Here is an 18,054-nt window from a genome sequence, read left to right as displayed (position 1 = left end):
CGTCGCTCTTGACGGTACATGATTCACAATATTATCTGTTCAGAATAGTAACTGAATATGGCGCCTTGCTAGGTCGGAGGGAATGACGTAGCTGATGGCTATGCTAAACTGTCGTCTCGGCAAATGAGAGCGTATGTAGACAGTGAACCATCGCTAGCAAAGTCGGCTGTACAACTGGGGCGAGTGCTAGGGAGTGGCGACACGCGGGTCCGACGTATACTAACGGACCGCGGCCGATTTAAAGGCTACCACCTAGCAAGTGTGGTGTCTGGCGGGGACACCACAGCTAGAACAGAAGGAAATGCCATGAAGGCCAGTGTCTTGTCATGTACGCTGTATGAACTGCTTACAACATAAGTGTTGTGGACTGGCAAGACAGCCAATCCACTAGGAGGAGAAGCCGAAAGGCACGCGTTTAAGCTCACGCAGGCTGGCGTGAGGTCTGGAACAGGACAAGGTAATGAGACTAACAAAAATAGTACGTAGCTGCTGGAATACTCAACTTTAATCCATAATTGGTGAACATCGCTCTTGACGGTACATGTTTTACAGCATCAATAGTAACTGGTAATGGCGCCTTGCTAGGTCGCCGCAAATGACGCAGCTGAAGGCTATGTTAACTATCGTTTCGGCAAATGAGAGCGTAATTTGTCACTGAACCATCGCTAGCAAAGTCGGCTGTACAACTGGGGCGAGTGCTAGGAAGACTCTCTAGACCTGGCGTGTGGCGGCGCTCGGTCTGCAATCACTGATAGTGGCGACATGCGGGTCCGACGTATACTAACGGACCGCGGCCGATTTAAAGGCTACCACCTAGCAAGTGTGGTGTCTGGCGGTGACACCACAATAAGGACAAGTGAACTAACACCCGAACGTAGCTATAAAATTGTTGAGTGCCGGAAACTGGCGTTTCTTTATGTGTACTGTTCGTTGAGTACCTTCTGCCTGGACTTTTGCAATGGCCAGTGACTAAACTGTAATCAGAGCCATCGGAGGAAAATACAAAGAGTATCACTTTGGAGTGGATGAAATCGCAGAAATTATAGGTAAAGGGGCAGAGTCCTTCGTTTTTAATAAAACAAGGCAGTTTCTGTGTTAATAATAATATTCATCCTGGGAATCAAGAATATCAACGGTCTTCGCCTGTTATCGATACTGATACTGTAAAAATATCAAAATTTGTGGTATAAATGGCCTATTTCTGATTGCATTGAAGTAGAATCTTAGATTTTGTACAACGCCTTGGGACTCGGTACGGCAATTCGTTCCTGAGAAAAAGGGCTCTTAGCAGACGGACGAACAGGCAGATAGACGGATAACAAATGAAAACTTTTTTCGTGCGACAGGATTTCAAATGAAAACTATTCGGATTTTTTTCTCTTTAAGTGCACTGTGAAACCTTGCATCTTGCCGAATTTCATGATTCTAGGTTAATGGGAACTAAGTTACATGTTTTTATGAGTGAATATGCGAGGATCGAAATATGTGATATGGATGTCCATATCTTTTGGTTACATTTATTACAACGCTAAGGGGCTACAGATCTTAGTACTGGACATACATTTCAACTTGGTACGTCTGCCTCTTCCTCAGAAAAAAGGTTTTTAACGGTCGGTCAGACAGACAGACAGCCGGCCGGAGTGGCCGAGCAGTTCTAGGCGCTACAGTCTGCAACCGCGCGACCGCTACGGTCGCAGGTTCGAATCCTGCCTCGGGCATGAATGTGTGTGATGTCCTTAGGTTAGTTAGGTTTAAGTAGTACAGTATCTGAAATAAGTTCAACACGAAAAGTACTTCGCATATTTTCATACGCTTATGTCATATGGTATTATTTTTTGGGGTAATTCTTCTGATTCAAAAGGGTATTTTTGGCTCAAAAACAGGCTGTTAGAGCTATGTGTGGTGAAAGTTCGAGAAACTCTTGTCGATCCCTATTCAATAGTCTGGGAATTCTAACATTGCCCTCACAGTATATATTGTCTTTAGTGTCGTTTGTTGTTAGCAATATTAGCTTATTCCCAAGAGTTAGTAGCTTTCACTCAGTTAATACTAGGCAGAAATCAAATCTGCATGTGGAATGCACTTCCTTGACTCTTGTGCAGAAATGAGTACAATATTCTGCTGCATCTATTTTCAATAAGCCACCGCAAGAACTCAAAAATCTTAGCAGTAGCCCAAACACTTTTAAGTCTAAACTGAAGAGTTTCCTCATGGCTCAGTCCTTCTATTCTGTCGAGGAGCTCCTGGATGAGCTGAAAAATTAAGCAAATTCCAGTGTTACATTGTTGATTTTCTTTATTTAAACTTAAGAATTGTCGCCTGAATATGTTTCTTATATTTCATTTTATCTGTTTCTACTATCGTGTTATAATTTCATGTATTGACTCGTTCCATGACCATGAAGACTTCTCCTTAATTTGGTCCCACGGAGCAATAAATAAATAAATAAATAAATAGTTCTAAGTTCTAGGGGACTGATGACCTCCGCTGTTAAGTCCCATAGTGCTCAGAGCCATTTAAACCATTTTTGAGACAGAGAGACAGACGGACAATAGAGTCATCCTGTAAGAATTCCGTTTTTGCAGATTGAGGTACAGAACCCTAAAAATCATATTTGAGAAACAAGAAACAATCCACTGTCTGTTGCAGACGCTGGAGAAGTGCGCCCGCGAGCTGGTGGAGGTGATGGGTGCTGGCTCCAGAGACGTGGAGTTCTTCGACCTGCTGGCTCGCTACGGCACTGACGTCATCGCTTCCTGCGCCTTCGGCCTCGAGACGCACAGCCTGCAGAACCCGGACCAGGAGTTCCGCAAGTGGGCGCGCCGCCTCTTCGTCCCCACGCCCGCCCGAGGCCTCATCGGTACCTTCTGCAACATATTCCCCTCTATTGCCAACACCTTTCGGGTGAGTGGTCGACTGATCGTACCCCGGTGCATTAAGATATTGTTTGCCGAAGGTTGTGCTCTGCTAACCCGAGGAGCTGACACGATTGTCATGTCTCTGGTTCACTAAAAAGTACAGTTATTATTTCCATATTAAACGCAAAACATCATTGACGCCTGCCTCCGTAACTGCCTTCATTGCGGAAGGACCCTGGCTCGATTCCCGGTATCGCCTCAATTTTTTCTGAGTTTCGTAGATCTGGAACGGGGTCCACTCAGCCTCATGGGGCTAGATGAGAAGCTGCTTGAATAAAGGAGCAGCGGCATAATTACGATGCGTCTACTGGCAATAGCGATAACACAGATTGAGGACACGTTGACCGCATTCCTCACGATCGTAGGTCGCTCATCGCACTGCCTTGTAGCCAGCAGTCAGCCATTCGGAACACGCCTGTCCTTGAAAGCTGTCGGTCGGCGAATGTCTTTAGTTGTTAATGACATATTGACAAAACAAGGAGTTATCACTTACACATACTGTGTCGCTTTAGTGTCAGAGGGTATTACGGAATCGTAACCTAATACTATGAGATAAGATACTAATGGTAGGAAATTAAAAAGGCGATGCGCAGCCGACGAAGGCCCAAATGTGCACATGGGAACTGCTGCGATAAACGCGACAGTGATAAAGCGGCCAAAGGTTACCAGCTAACAGCTGAAGAGTACCGCTCAGCCATATTGTGCCGCTGGTCCCCGTGGTCAGGTCACCGTATACAGACGGTGAATGTAAACATGTCTGCCTTGATTAGCTATTTTGATTTTGACGTTTTTTACAGTGGTGACTGTTTTATTCACTGTTTTGTTATGTAATAGCGTAAACTTCACATTTGATGCCACTTTTTTCTTTTGTATGTTTTTATGGTGTCTCTTTAAGAAAAAAGAATCTGCGTACATTGGGAGCACTTTTACTAAAGCTGGCCGAAGATTATGTATATTTAAAGCATAGCTTTGATCTTTTCTCTTAGTACCTGACACACCTACCTCGGAAGTGAGATGACTGTGTGCCAGGCTAAGGAGCTACCTATATAATTTAGAGTTTCTCTCTACTTTTCTATCAAAGAGAAAAAATATTTGTAAATGTTTCTTAGATTATTATTTTAACTATGGACTACGATTTTTTTTGATCGTACGGTGGCCTGAGGATGGTACTGTGCACCTAAATCTGTAGCTACTAAGGAAAATTAGAAATCTTGACTACCGAATAGAACAAATACATTTTTCTGTTGTATTGATCGCTGTTCCAGCCGCCAGTACGTCGGGAAAATGTAAATTAATAACTTGTTTTATTGCCATGAATAACTTATAGCTTACAGCAATAACACAAGCTTATCTCAAATGGTCTACATCTACATACATATCTGCTAACCACTGTGAAGAACATAGAAGAGGGTACTTCCCATTTTACCACATATTACGATTTCTTCCCATATGGCGAGCGAAGGTACATTTTAATTCATCCAATCAAGTCTTCGCGGTCCACCCTGGGAAGCGGCAGTATGTAGCTTGATTCCTCCTTTTATACCGGTTCTTGAACGATTGATGTTTTGTTTTCTCGGAATACTTGGCACCCATCCTCAAGCATCTGCCTGCTCAGGTTTTTCGATATTGCCACCACGATTTCCTAACAAACCTGTGATTAATATGCCCTGTTCTTCTTGGTGTGGGGTTCAACTTGAGCAACTGGCTTTTGCTTTGGTGTTATTGATTTTGCTAGCCAGGAGCTTTCCATTATTTCTCTTTACACCTTTTATGTGTATTTTAAGTATGGATCTAACTCTATATTTTGTATGTTAGTTGGAGTTTTATTGTTAGACGCTCATATTGCCTTGTGAAGTAATTTTAATAAACGACTACTCAAATTGCACTCTAGCTATTAAATTTACGACTTGGTTAGTCATGTTCTCTAGCTGTAGTGCCCTCCGCTAGCCTCAGATATTTCTATAAATACGAGACGTATCCTGCCCGTCACCAGCAGTTTTGATTTGATGTAATTTGATTTTATCAGGGAAGCAAAAACAACATTGGTCAAGCCCTCTGCTGCCCGCACCGAAACAGAGTTTATTGTGCCGTATCATTCCCTGTGTCTCCAGCAAAGCTAACGGATGCCATTGAACAGTTCTAGGAGGCCCTTTACCAGTGCTTTTCCAGACATAATTTCTTCAGGTCTGGTTGATACGAATATTATGTGTCTCTTAATCTCCAATGCCTCGCGTTCGAAGATCAAATGTGATGCGGTTTCCTCGCCCACACCACACATCCTACATTTGGAGTCTTATTCTATTATCCCCATTGTATGTGGTGTTTTTTTGAAATTCCCATGACCTGTCAATAGTCCAATCATGAGTTTCATTTCTCTCCTGTTTAAGCTCAAGATTGAGATAATTCTCTTAGAACATAGCTTCGGCATCAATACCACGCCGTTATTGCTTTTTGGACTTTAGCCTAATATTCTACATGCTGTCTCCTTGTTCAGCCTCGTAGTTTTATTTTGTTCATCGCCTTGGTGATTATCAGGACAGGTTCTGGTTCAATAAATGATGTCATCGTCCCTATCCTGGCAAACCTACAAGTTTACTCATTACTACTAATCCCTGAGTGACCAGGGACCCAAAATAGGTTTACCCTACTGCTTTCCCCAAGAACTACAAGGACTTTGTGGCATTCTGCCACGATCTTTGGTCTTGTTGCAGAGGCTGCCAGTGCTTTCAGGGCTGCTTGACTGTCTGAATAAACCTCTGTAGCATCTCCGCAAATTCTCCTCCACACACACACACACCCTGATGGAAGATATTTCTGCTTGAAACACAGTGGCCATCTTCCCTAGAGAGACTGCACTCTCAAGCCTTGGCTGCACTCCATACATCCCGGCCCCAACATCTTGGTCTGTTTTCGAACCGTCAGTGCTCCAGACTATGTCCCCAGTACGGTGTCGAAATTTATTCTCCCAGAGCTCTCTACTTCCAATTACTACATTGAAAGGCTTACTGAAGCAGATGGGAGTTATTATATAGTCGGCCGGCATTTGACCAACCATACCTAAGTCTGTCTCGCTCTGTATTTTAGTGTGAGAGCCTCCTGGCTATCCCAGTGAGTCCCAGTTTTTTCCAGTCTTTAACCTGTGTGCTCCACCTGCTGCCTCCATCTGTACCCATAGGAGTAATGGGGGCATGTTCAGCATGGTACCCATCCCAGCAGTGGATGTGTCGTTAATTCTGCCTGTAATAGCTAAGCAGGCCAGTCTCTGTACCTTTACAATCTCCTTAGCAGCTACCTGCTGTTCTACCTTTTTCCAACACACTGTAGGCCCATAAGTGATCATAAGTCGTACCACCGCAGAGTATATGCAGTACACACCCTTGGGGCTTAAGGCCCAGGTTTTACCACAAGCTCTCCCATATTCATTAGAGTACCTTTCGCCATGGAATAGGTGCTCCTTACGTGAGGGGTCCACAATAGTTTCTCATCGAAGGTTACTCCAAGATATTTCACTATCCCCTGCATTGGTGGAGTTTCATCGGGAAGCTTGATATTCCAATATGAGTGTTGGATCTGCTTCCTCGTAAATGGTACTATAGCAGTCTTCTTAGGACTGACCCCTAGATCCTGTTTCCTGCACCAATTTTGCATAATGCTGTTGTGTTGGTAGAAGAGCCAACACCGTTTTACTTGAGGAGGCCGAAATGCACGCGTTTTAGCTCACGCAGGCTGGCGTAAGGAGGGAAGAACTATACTGACGTGAGGTCTGGAACATGACAAGGATTTAGAATTCAGAAAGCGGACGTAATTAGTTTGATACTTAACTTTAATCCATTAATGATGAACGTCGCTCTTGACGGTACATGATTCACAATATTATCTGTTCCGGATACATAGTAACGGAATATGCCGCCTTGCTAAGTCGTAGCAAATGACGTAGCTGATGGCTATGCTAAACTGTCGTCTCTGCAAATGAGAGCGTATGTAGTCAGTGAACCATCGCTAGCAAGGTCGGCTGTACAACTGAGGCGATTGCTAGGGAGTCTCTAGGCGAGACCTGCCGTGTGGCGGAGCTCGGTCTGCAATCACTGATATTGGCGACACGCGGGTTCGACGTATAACGAACCGCGGCCGATTTAAAGGCTACCACCTAGCAAGTGTGGTGTCTGGCGCTGACACCACAAATGTAGTGTGTGCCATAGCTCTGACTTTACTTGAAAATTTGCGAAGTACTACTATAACAAGATCGTCTGCGTATCCCGGGCAAAAGTACTGTCTATAATTTAATTCTACAGTGAGTTCATTCACCACAAGGTTCCGCGCAGTAGAGGGAACAGGACCCCTCCTTGTGGACTGCCTCTGGTGGTGCTGATTACCATTTTTTGTTGCATCACGGTGGCTTCTACCTTTCTACCTCTAAGTATGGCTCTAATCCACCTGTAAACGGTGATCTCCAAGCCATGCACCTCTGCTGCCTTAACCATGGATCCAAAGGTCGTGTTGCTAAGACCCCCTTCGATGTCCAAGAACATGCAGAGGGCTATTTCCTGATAGTGTAGAGATTTCTCCACCTTCCCAACAAGATGGTGGAGTGCATTTTCACACGATTTTTCTGGTTGTATGTATCTTGGTTTATGTGTAAACGGACCCCAGTTAACCTCCTCTCCCTAACACGCACGTTGACCAGTTTGTCTAATGTTTTAAGAGAAAAGGAGGACAGACTGATTGGCCTCATAGCCTTGGCCTTGGTATGATCAATTCTCCCTGGCTTTGGAATGAAGACAACCTTCATTGCACCCCAGACGTTAGGAATGATTCCTACTGCTAGGCTAACTCTAAATAACATGCATAGGAATCTTGTGAAGTTCACTCCTGCTTGTTGCAAGAGCTCTGTAAAAATTCCATCTGGGCCAGGTGACTTGAACAGTTGGAATGTTCCCACCACCCACTGAATTTTACTATGGTTAACACATTCTCTGGCAGATTCCCAGTCCTCCCTTCGAATAACTAAAAATGATATCTCACAGAGAACTCTTCCTGGTCTATGTTGTCTCTCAGAGTACATTGAGGAAAATGAGTCCTGAGCTTCATGTGCGTTTCATGTACTTTCCTTGTATACTGCTCATCCTCTTTCCTTAAAGTTCTTCCTGGGTAAGTTGGTATCATACTGAGGATTTTATGAAGTCTGGCCTGAACAACCGTATCCTCTACCTCCCCACAGAATACCTTCCAGGACGCCTGCTTTGCTTGCTAAATTACAAGATTGTATTTGACCTTCTTGCAAGGTTAAACAGTCTTTAGCAGTTTCAACTGTGATTCCAGGTTGTTGTTCCACCAGGATACTTTCCTATTCTTGCACTTCTTGGTGACTGAGCAGTTGTCATGGTATGAGGTCATGATGGCAGAGGTCAGTGCCTCTGATACCTTCTCAAACTCTACCGGATTACTTATCAAAGCATCGAAGTACCGACTTCCGATAGGCTTTAGTTGAGGTCCCTCCTGTACGCCTGCCAGTCAATTTTTCTGGGATTCCTATAGGACATGGTCTGTTTAATGCCCATTTCAACCTCGAGCTCAATATACATATGGTCTGACGAGGATGGCCCTAGAGCCACATCCCATTGTTTGACATAACTACCCCTCAAAGTGGAACTGAAGGTTATGTCAATTACCTCTTCCCTTATTATATTCCTGAATGTAGGTTCTGTGCCCTTATTGAAGATCTCAAAGTTATTAGCTAGAAGAAATTGTAGACTGTACTCACCTCTACTGTTGGTGTCAGTGCTGCCCCACAGTTGTGTGCATTAGAATCGCATCCCACCAGTAGTTGGTCCCTCTGTTGTGCACAGGCTTCCATCAGTCTCCTCACCTCCTGTGAAGGAGGAGCACTGTCCTCGTAAGGAAGGCATTCTGAGGTCATTACAAACTCCCTCGTGATACCTTCCTCACGCTGCCGCATCCTGATGGTCACTAAGTCCCTAGAACAAAAGTCCGCCATCGACATCAAAGGAATTCCATTTTTTTTACGTAAATGCACGTTCTGGAGTTTCTTATATTTCTAGCATAAACCAGATTATCTCTAGTGCCACTGGAACCCGATACATCCCCTTTATATAAATAGTGTTCCTGAATCAAGGCTCTGCCCACTTCTTGTCTTCCCAGAAGACGACTCACGGCAGCAGTGGCCACTTTACTGTGTTGCAGATTTATCTCCAGCACATTCAGGCTCCATCTTGCCGCCATTGTCGCTTCTGATGTCTTTGATTACCCTGATTGCAACCTGTGAGAACCCCAAGAATAGTCTCAGGTACCATTCTCGCATTGCCTTCAAGGACTTCTCTCTGGCTTCCACCACAGGGGTTTCGTTGTTTGATGCAGCCTTCCGGTTGGTTACCTTCCAACCCTCTGTCGAGACTTTCATGTTTTGAGACCCTATTTTCTCAAAGACTCTGGAGAGGTATCATAAGGAGTTTTGGCACCCAGATTAAAATCTTTGCTGTCTCGAAGAGCTCAGTCGCTGTCTTTACCAGCAGATTTGCATCCTCCCACGTTGGTATTAGGGGCACCTTTTGATTAAGCCTGTCCACTGTACCCACCCCCTCACAGACAAAGATAAGAGCACTGTGATCCAGATAGACTCTCCTGAATTTGGGTCCTGGACCAGTGCCCCCCCCCCCCCCCTCCAATCTTCTCAAAGAGGGCCATCTGCACAAGCTCCTCCTGCTGTGAGGTGATCTTGACCAGTGGATAGCCTTGCTGGATAACCACCATGCTAAAAACCGAGACTGCAGTACTATAGGTGTATTTCCCTATTTCTTGCTTCAACTTTTTCTGGATACACTTATCCTGAGAAGTGGAAGTCTTAGATCCCTCCCTTGTTTTCTTACTGCCTGCCCTCGGTGTGGAAGGGGTTTGTACACTCCCTACGCCCTGGGACAGTCTTTCCTCGGAGGTCTTGGGCTCAAGCCCTTTTAGTCCCGTCCACTTTTGTTGAGGAAGCCACTCTTTTCATTCCATTAAATTTTGATCTCTAAGAAGTTTCCTCCTCTGAACCCCACACAAGTCTTTGATCTTAATCTGGTCCAACTTCTTGGTAATCATTTCCATTTCTTGAACAGATCTCTCCTCCTGTTTAGCTGAGGGGATGTTTTCCATCAGTTCCAGCCACGTTGTTTGGGTGTCTGAGGTCTTAACTTGCCCTTCAGTATTGCTATTTTATGTGTCATTTTGGTGCCATGGGAGTTAGGGATCTAACCGGTCCACACCACGGAAACTCCATGCGGTGCAAGGCTAATTATTCAGGGAGGTCGCCTGGATCCCTGAGGCTCCTTTCACGACTCATATTCCCATGTGCCACGCACCCCTCGGACCGCATCACACCTTGGATTGAGTACTGAGGAGTTGGGAAAGGACAAGGAATGGATGTGGGATGAGAGGTCGTTGTGGGCCATACTTAGTCTGGTTCATCGGCGAAGACCTTACTGACCGTCGGTTCCCACAGCTAGCCTAGCCTCAGCTTCACACTAACACACAAGCCTCTCCATGCACACGGACAGTGCTACTTCAAGGTTATGTCCCCCAGAGAGGCACCAGCACTTAATATATCCCCAGGTATAGATTTTGACGTTAATATGTACATCAGAATATTTTATGATGTGTGTGGCTGGTATGCATGACTATTAATCAAATAAATATTTTATTTTTCTGATGTATCACCAGACCTGTTATAGATTTTGCTTCAGTTAGTAGAACTTAGTTGGTTACATGACTGTTTTTTATTTGTAACAGATCTGAAGAGGGCAGTAGCCGAAACCGCTAATAGTGGATTACAAAAAAAAAAAAAAAAAAAAAAAAAAAAAAAAAAAAAAAAAAAAAAAAAGGAGAGAGAGGAAAAAAAGTGTGATCAAGGTAGATCTTATTTTTAAGTGCCACAATATGATCATGGATAATTTACAGACTTTATGTCTGAATTTGATAATATCGAAAGACTTGCGGGTGTTCTGTAAATAATCTACTTAGTGCACTGACTACATTTTATCAGTAGCCTCTCCAAGACTCACAGTCTGCGACCTGCACTAGCTAGCCGGAGCCTAATGGGTTTGTTGCATTTCATATCCTCACAAATTGCTCACCGCCAATGTATGTGTTACATAGGCGCATAATATTTTCACCACTATTTCAAATATGCCTGTTTTGTGTTATACAATGACACAGAAAGCTAGGAACCTACCAACAAGTTTCCTTTCAATTCCTACTAGGCGTTCATACATCAACGTCTTCATGACATTCGGTAGAAGTGAAATACGGTGATCACGCTGTCCGTGGGAAAGGAGTTTCCCTTCCAAATTAACGATTACGGTATCTGCTGTCGCCGTGTCCCACCAGTAGGAGGCGTACTCTATTTTTCAGGGTGTGTGTTTCACGGACAACTAGAAAGCTGGTTATTGGTGAATGATCTCCCAAGCGATTCCCAATCATCTCCTCAAATTTTACTCCCAGAACTATTTCTTTTTGAGAACCTTCATCGTTTCTCTGTGTCATAAGCTATCCAGGTCACGTAAGCTGTTGTCCACGGCGATAAATATCTTCCAGTGAGGACGAATCCTGTTGTCAAGCTTTTATCTTCATATTTGTTCTGCTTTCCGTTTTGTATTCTGCAGCACTAAGCATTAAATGCATGTTTGCAAATTCATGCATCTTCCCCGTGGACAGGTCACAGAAACTGTGTACTGATTTTGAATTAGTTCCTCTAATGTCGATGAGGCAAGTAGTTGTTTGTTATCAAACACAAGCGATTTAAAAATATGTCGAAATTTCATAAACATATAAAATTTCGAAATTTTGATAAAAATATTCGGTTTAGAATTGTCTTCTGTATAGGTTTGCCCCGAAGGCTTTCGGACACTCTGTATCTGTAAAATCATTCCAGTTTTGCAGAGACCATGTACCAAGTATTTTGACCGAGATATTCCGTAATGGCGTAATGTATTCGCCATTGGAAAGACCGTGCACGTTTTTGCTTTCACACGAATAAATGCATAGTTGATACTATGAACCACGTGGCTCGCAGAAAATTGACTAAGAGTATGGTGTGATCAATACTCCGAGAATAGTTCTCTCAGATTTTTATACGTTACATTCAAATTTGCTTGTTACTCTGATTCAACAATTCCCACAAAGACATTCAGTGTTACCACTTTACTTGAGCTAAACACCCAATAGATAAATAAATAAACGCTCAGAAGGGGAGGATGAAACGAAATGCAACTTCGAGAATTGACAGGGTATGTGATGTTATTTCAGTGCCGTCGATGCATGCGTGATTCGGTTGGGAAGCATGTCCTAAAGTCACTGTATCCTCTCGTGAAGTAAGCTGGCCCAGAAATTGTTGATTCTTGATATTCTGGATACTGACAGTGAGAAAATCTGGGGATCATGCTGACCCAGAAATTAACTCATCATCCTGACAGTTCAAAAAGAAACATGTTTAAGTAGTTCTAAGTTCTAGGGGACTGATGACCATAGATGTTAAGTCCCATAGTGCTCAGATCGATTTGAACCTAATGTCGTGTTCTTCCCAGTCACTCTATTTCTTGGCACACTTGACGGATTTTCGCCGTGCATCAAAATCGAAGTAGGAATACACAATCCATATGACGTACAGGAACATCAGTCATGGTGGAAGTGTGATGTTCTGTGTGTGGTGGGCTGGCACACAACGTGGCCCCATCAGACTCTCGCATTTTTGCCGTGGATAGCACTACCCGTGGTAGTGAAGACAGTCTTGTTACTACGCTCATATTTACGGTTATTACATACAGAATGCCACCAAATAGTGCGACATGATAATTGTATAGCAGTCTTCGATTCTTAATCTGAAGTTGACCAGTATGTATCCAGTTTACATGTAGAACTAGGCAGTAAACGACGATTGGTTCGAATATGGAAACAGTGTCGAGTATTAAATACCCCGGAAAAACTTAAAGGCCCACAAAAATATTTAACTTTAGGCCTTATTTTCTGTGCAGATCCATACAATATCTCCCGACGTGGATGAGTACTTCACCACTTTGGTGAAGGACGCCATCGAATACCGAGACTCCCACGGAGTGTCGAGAGCAGACTTCCTGCAGTTGCTCATGAACTTGCGGGACGACCAAAGCACCGACAAAACACCAGGATCAAGTAAGTACTTCTCAAATTTCGCTCTTTGTACATCAAGCGCTTCGATCTCACACACAGATATATCTACAACGCTTATTTGAAACAAAATGAGGGAAAGAAAATAAGAACGAGGAACCAGAAGAAAATGTCGACTCAAAGTGCAGATTATTTGTCGTAAATAATTGGAAATGAAGTTCGCGTAATCTTTATTCAATCAATCCTATAGAAGACATAATGTATCGATTTGGTGGAGAGAAGCGGAAACTTTATTGAATTCAACCAATGCTTTACACCTACTTTCACTCAGTTCAGTCCTAGATGTTTATGCTACTATCTGTCTACACAACCTTACGTTACTCTTATATATGCAGGGTGTTCGAAATTCCCGTTACAAACATTTAGGATTTGTGGTGGTAAGTTCCTATCAGACAAAACTGCTGAGGTCATCGGTCCCTTGGCTTACATACTACTTAATGTAACTTTTAAACTAACTTACGCTAAGGACAACACTCACACCCATGCCCAAGAGAGGACTCGAACTTCCGACGGGGAGAGCCGAGCGAACCGTGGAAAGGCACCCTTAGACCGCGCGGCTAAACCGCGCTGTTGGGATTTGTAGTGGGGTGTGTGTACTTAATATTTTGAATAGGAACCAATGTCCGTTTCCGTTCAACGACGATTTCAGTTCAGATCCTTAACTGTCCACTTCTGCTTCTGGAACTGAAGTAAGCGAAACATTCATTTATCACGTAAGCACATTTGTTTGTGTTAACATTTAAACATTGTGTGTTTTCATTATTCCGAAGCAAAAAAGAACCCAGCGAATTGTATGAACAGAACAGTACTGATGCTTGACGAACTGAATTATGTGCTACGCAATACAGTTGTTATGCAACAGTTCGAAAGGAAACATAACGAAACATCTATGTATCATTTAAGCGCAGTTGTTTGTATTAATATTTATACGTGTTTACATCATTCTAAAATGAAAATGGTTCAAATGGCTCTGAGCACTATGGGACTTAACATCTAAGGTCATCAGTCCCCTAGAACTTAGAACTACTTAAACCTAACTAACCTAAGGACATCACACAACACCCAGCCATCACGAGGCAGAGAAAATCCCTGACCTCGCCGGGAATCGAACCCGGGAACCCGGGCGTGGGAAAAATGAAAAAGAACCCAGCATACTGTACGTACAGAATGATACTAATGCATTACAGCAGCGACTCGATATCACAACCACCAACTTTGTTACAGACAGTGTACCTACGAGCTTGTTCTGGTGCACCCTCTCCATCCCACCTGGTGTATCTTCAATTTCTAGTGCAGCGACCAAAACTCGTGGTAGCAGATCTTCCTCTATCCCTCCAGGAGCCTCGTAAATGGAAATTGCCATGCGACCCCACAAGAAGTAGTCAATAGGAATCAAATCTGGCGATCACGGCAGCCACGCGGCTGGACTACCTCGGTCTATCCATCATTCTGTATATCGTCTACAGAAATCTTTCCGAACCGCACGTGAGAAGTTGAGATGGCTCTGAGCACTATGGGACTTAACTGCTGTGGTCGTTAGTCCCCTAGAACTTAGAACTACTTAAACGTAACTAACCTAAGGACATCACACACATCCATGCCCGAGGCAGGGTTCGAACCTGCGACCGTAGCGGTCGCGCGGTTCCAGACTGTAGCACCTAGAACCGCTGGGCCACTCCGGCCGGCAAGTTGAGATGTTGCACCTTCTTGCTGAAACCACGTTTCCTGACGGACATTCAGTGGCACAATTTCAAAGAACAGGTCCTATAGACCTACGTTTTAGAGGAGGATAAAGCATGCAAGACCAGTTAGCTTGAGCGGAAGCAGGCATGATACATTCACACGGCCGTCCAGGGTACCTGCCTACACGTCAATACCAAACCTGTGCTGAAAACCCTAAACAAACGCGGTACGAGGGTTTTCGTCTGCCCAGACATGGCTGTTTCATGAATTCAGAACACAGTCGCTAGTGAACTTACATTCATCTGTGAACAGAACTCGACGTGGAAACAGGAGTATGTCGATGCAACGGTGCAGGAACCACGTGCAGTAGGCAACGCGTTGTGGAAAATCGGCTGGACCCACAACGTTTACCATTTGTAAGTGATACGAATGTAATTGATGCTAACGCAGAACGTCCCAGACGATACTGTGGCAAACACCAACTGAACGTGCAGTTGTTCGTGTACTAGTTGACGGATTCTCTTCAATGCGATGCAGTACATCTTCTTCGAAGTTGGGCCTGTGATATTTTCGTGGAGCACCACATTCCTCCCTGCTGACGGTGAAGGTACCTGTTTCTCGGAGCTGCTGTGTCACTTCGACAATAAGTTTGTGCGATGGCTTGCTACGTTGTGGAAAACGTTTGTGATACAGCCGACTAGCAGCTCTTGTGATACCTCGAGCTTCGCCATACACAAGGAACATGTCTCCGTATTCCGAAAACGTGTACCGAACGATGTTTTCCGCATTGAACAGGCCTCGCAGGAAGGCATACGCTAAGTGACATCAGCTGATCGCCTGATTTAATACACGTCGTCATGTCTACCGTATTTCATACCACGACAAGCAGCTCTGAAGCTTCCCTCTTTCCCTCAGCGGATGTGGACACGTTGTACATCTGAACTGAAACTGTCGTAGAGCGGAAGCGGTACATTTTCTGCCGCGGGTTCCTATTTAAAATTGTACTCACTCCCCTCTAAAAGCCCTAGAAGTGTGCAAGAGGAATTTTTAAACACCTTGTATTAACAATGGCTCCGATACGTGTTAGTAATGCGAGTCTTAATTTACAGTTACTTGTTCTAGTCAGACCTGCGGAGAAGTACGTACAGTGAGACACCGCTTCACAATATCACTGGAGATTGGTTCTTGTTTCTTAAAAAAATTACAAACTCAAACGACTTGCTGTGGCAGTCTTTACTTATGTTTGTCATCCATAAAAAGTGAATTTTTATCTTTGTTGGCTTCAGCCTTATTCATCTGGAAGAACAGCCACCGAATTCAGTACAGCCCTGGATTGCTTAAAGTTAGCTGTTACAGGCATCGAAAATTACAGTCTTGAAATAAAAAGTGAACTTCAATTGAAACACTGATTTTATTGAAGAAGTAGCTGACAAACTCGGCATTGCCCAGGTAGTCATTTTGCCAATTTTCTATTAGAATCTAAAACAAAAAATGAAGTGTAATATGGAAAAAATTCATTTCCATGTATTCATGTAAAAACCTTTGAAATCATCAAACAGTCGTACAAAGATCCTGGATCGTTTCTGTGCGCAGCTGCTTCGCATGTCTACAACTCGATTTTGTAAACGTATCTATGGCAACACCTCTTCATAAGTCTATAGACAACTACTGATTCCGTCTACAGCCGTTTGCGCTTCACAGTTGAAAGCTGTCAAAAGCGCCGCCAAGTGTCAGAGTTTCTCTTAAGTTGACTCCACTCTAGGATTGTCTTAGTGCTAAAGAATAAATGTAATATAATTTTGTAGCTGCATTTAGCGGCTTATGCGGTTACTGTTAGCGAAATATATTGCGAATAAAGTTATCAGCACAGAAGTAACAAATGTAAACGACATGTATGATGCAGCGATTTTTCACGCAGCTAATTGTGTATGACGTGTATCTCCTGAACTATGATAGGTAGGCGGTGTCACAGGGATTGCTGGCTGACAGTAAGGAATATGTGTACCAAGTTTGGTTGAAAATTGGTCCAGTTCTTTAGGAAAAAATGTGGAACACACACACACACACACACACACACACACACGCACACACACAGACAGAGAGAGAGAGAGAGACACATGGATCATTCATTATGCACATCTTCGCAGACGAACAGCATTAAGGCGCAGTCAAAATTGCATGCCTTTGGAGTACCGTCTCGATTGGGCGGACGGATTTGTGATCCCCTGTCCGAAAGGGGGCAGTTCGTAGTATTTGAGGGTGATATCTGACGTTTCCAAAGGAAGTGTTTGCCGTTCGTACTCTGTATAAACAATTTAGGAGACACTTGAACAACCATCTTATATTGTTTGTTTGCAGATGATGGTATCATTTACCGTTTAGAAAAGTCATCAGAAGATCAAAACCAATTGCAAAATGATTTAGACAAGAACTTCGAAAAGTGTCAATTGACTCTGAGTAACGAAAAGCGTAGGGTCTCCAAATGAGTACTAAGAGGAATCTACTGAATTTCGGTTACACAGTAAATCACAAATCTAAAGGTTACCATTTCAACTAAATACCTAGAGATTCCAATTTTCTAACAACTTAAATTGGAACAGTAACCGTTTTGTTGGCAAAACGCTTAGAAGACGCAGCAGGTCTATTAAAGAGAATGCCTACACTGCACTTGTCAGGCCTCTGCTAGAGTACTGCTGTGCAGTATGGGATCCTTACCAGAATGGATTAGCGGAGGACACTGAAAAAATTCGAAGAACGGCATCTCGCTTTGCGTTATGACAAAGCAGGGGAGAGAATCTCACGGATATCATAAACGAGTTGACAATTATTAAAACAGAGGTATTTTTCGTTGCGGCGAGATCTTTCCACGAAACTTCAATCACCCACATTCTCTACCGAATGCGAAAATGTTTTACCATCACTGACCTAGACTGGAAGAAATGACCATCGTAATAAAATAACAGAAATCAGAGCTCTCACGGAAAAATTTAAGCCTTTATTTTTCCCGCGTGATGTCCCAGACGGGAGCAGAGGAGAAATGGAGTGAAGGTGAGTCGATGCACCCTCTCGCAAGCATTTAAGTGTTAATTGGAAAGTAGTCCCATACATGCAGATGTACTGTCACATTTTTCTACGATTACATTATAATTAAACAAGCAGATTAAATACAGCTGTTCACCAACGTTAACAAATATTGCGGACCTCTTAAGAACCGATGTAAAGGAGCTATCAACTTTCTCATAATATCCTGCAAAGA

General features: G+C 43.5%; 1 protein-coding gene across 1 annotated transcript in view; it reads left to right on the top strand.

Annotated features, from left to right (window-relative positions):
- The window catches only part of LOC124616351 (probable cytochrome P450 6a14), a 114,862-nt gene that overhangs the window by 76,721 nt on the left and 20,087 nt on the right, over positions 1–18,054 (top strand). The window contains exons 3-4 of the mRNA XM_047144660.1: positions 2,650–2,904; positions 12,944–13,100. Coding sequence (XP_047000616.1) covers positions 2,650–2,904; positions 12,944–13,100 — 412 coding nt within the window. The remainder of the gene's footprint in view (positions 1–2,649; positions 2,905–12,943; positions 13,101–18,054) is intronic.

This window comes from Schistocerca americana, chromosome 5 (assembly GCF_021461395.2).
Source record: "Schistocerca americana isolate TAMUIC-IGC-003095 chromosome 5, iqSchAmer2.1, whole genome shotgun sequence".
In the NCBI taxonomy this organism is placed as follows: domain Eukaryota; kingdom Metazoa; phylum Arthropoda; class Insecta; order Orthoptera; family Acrididae; genus Schistocerca; species Schistocerca americana.
This window is presented reverse-complemented; position numbering and strand designations above follow the sequence as displayed.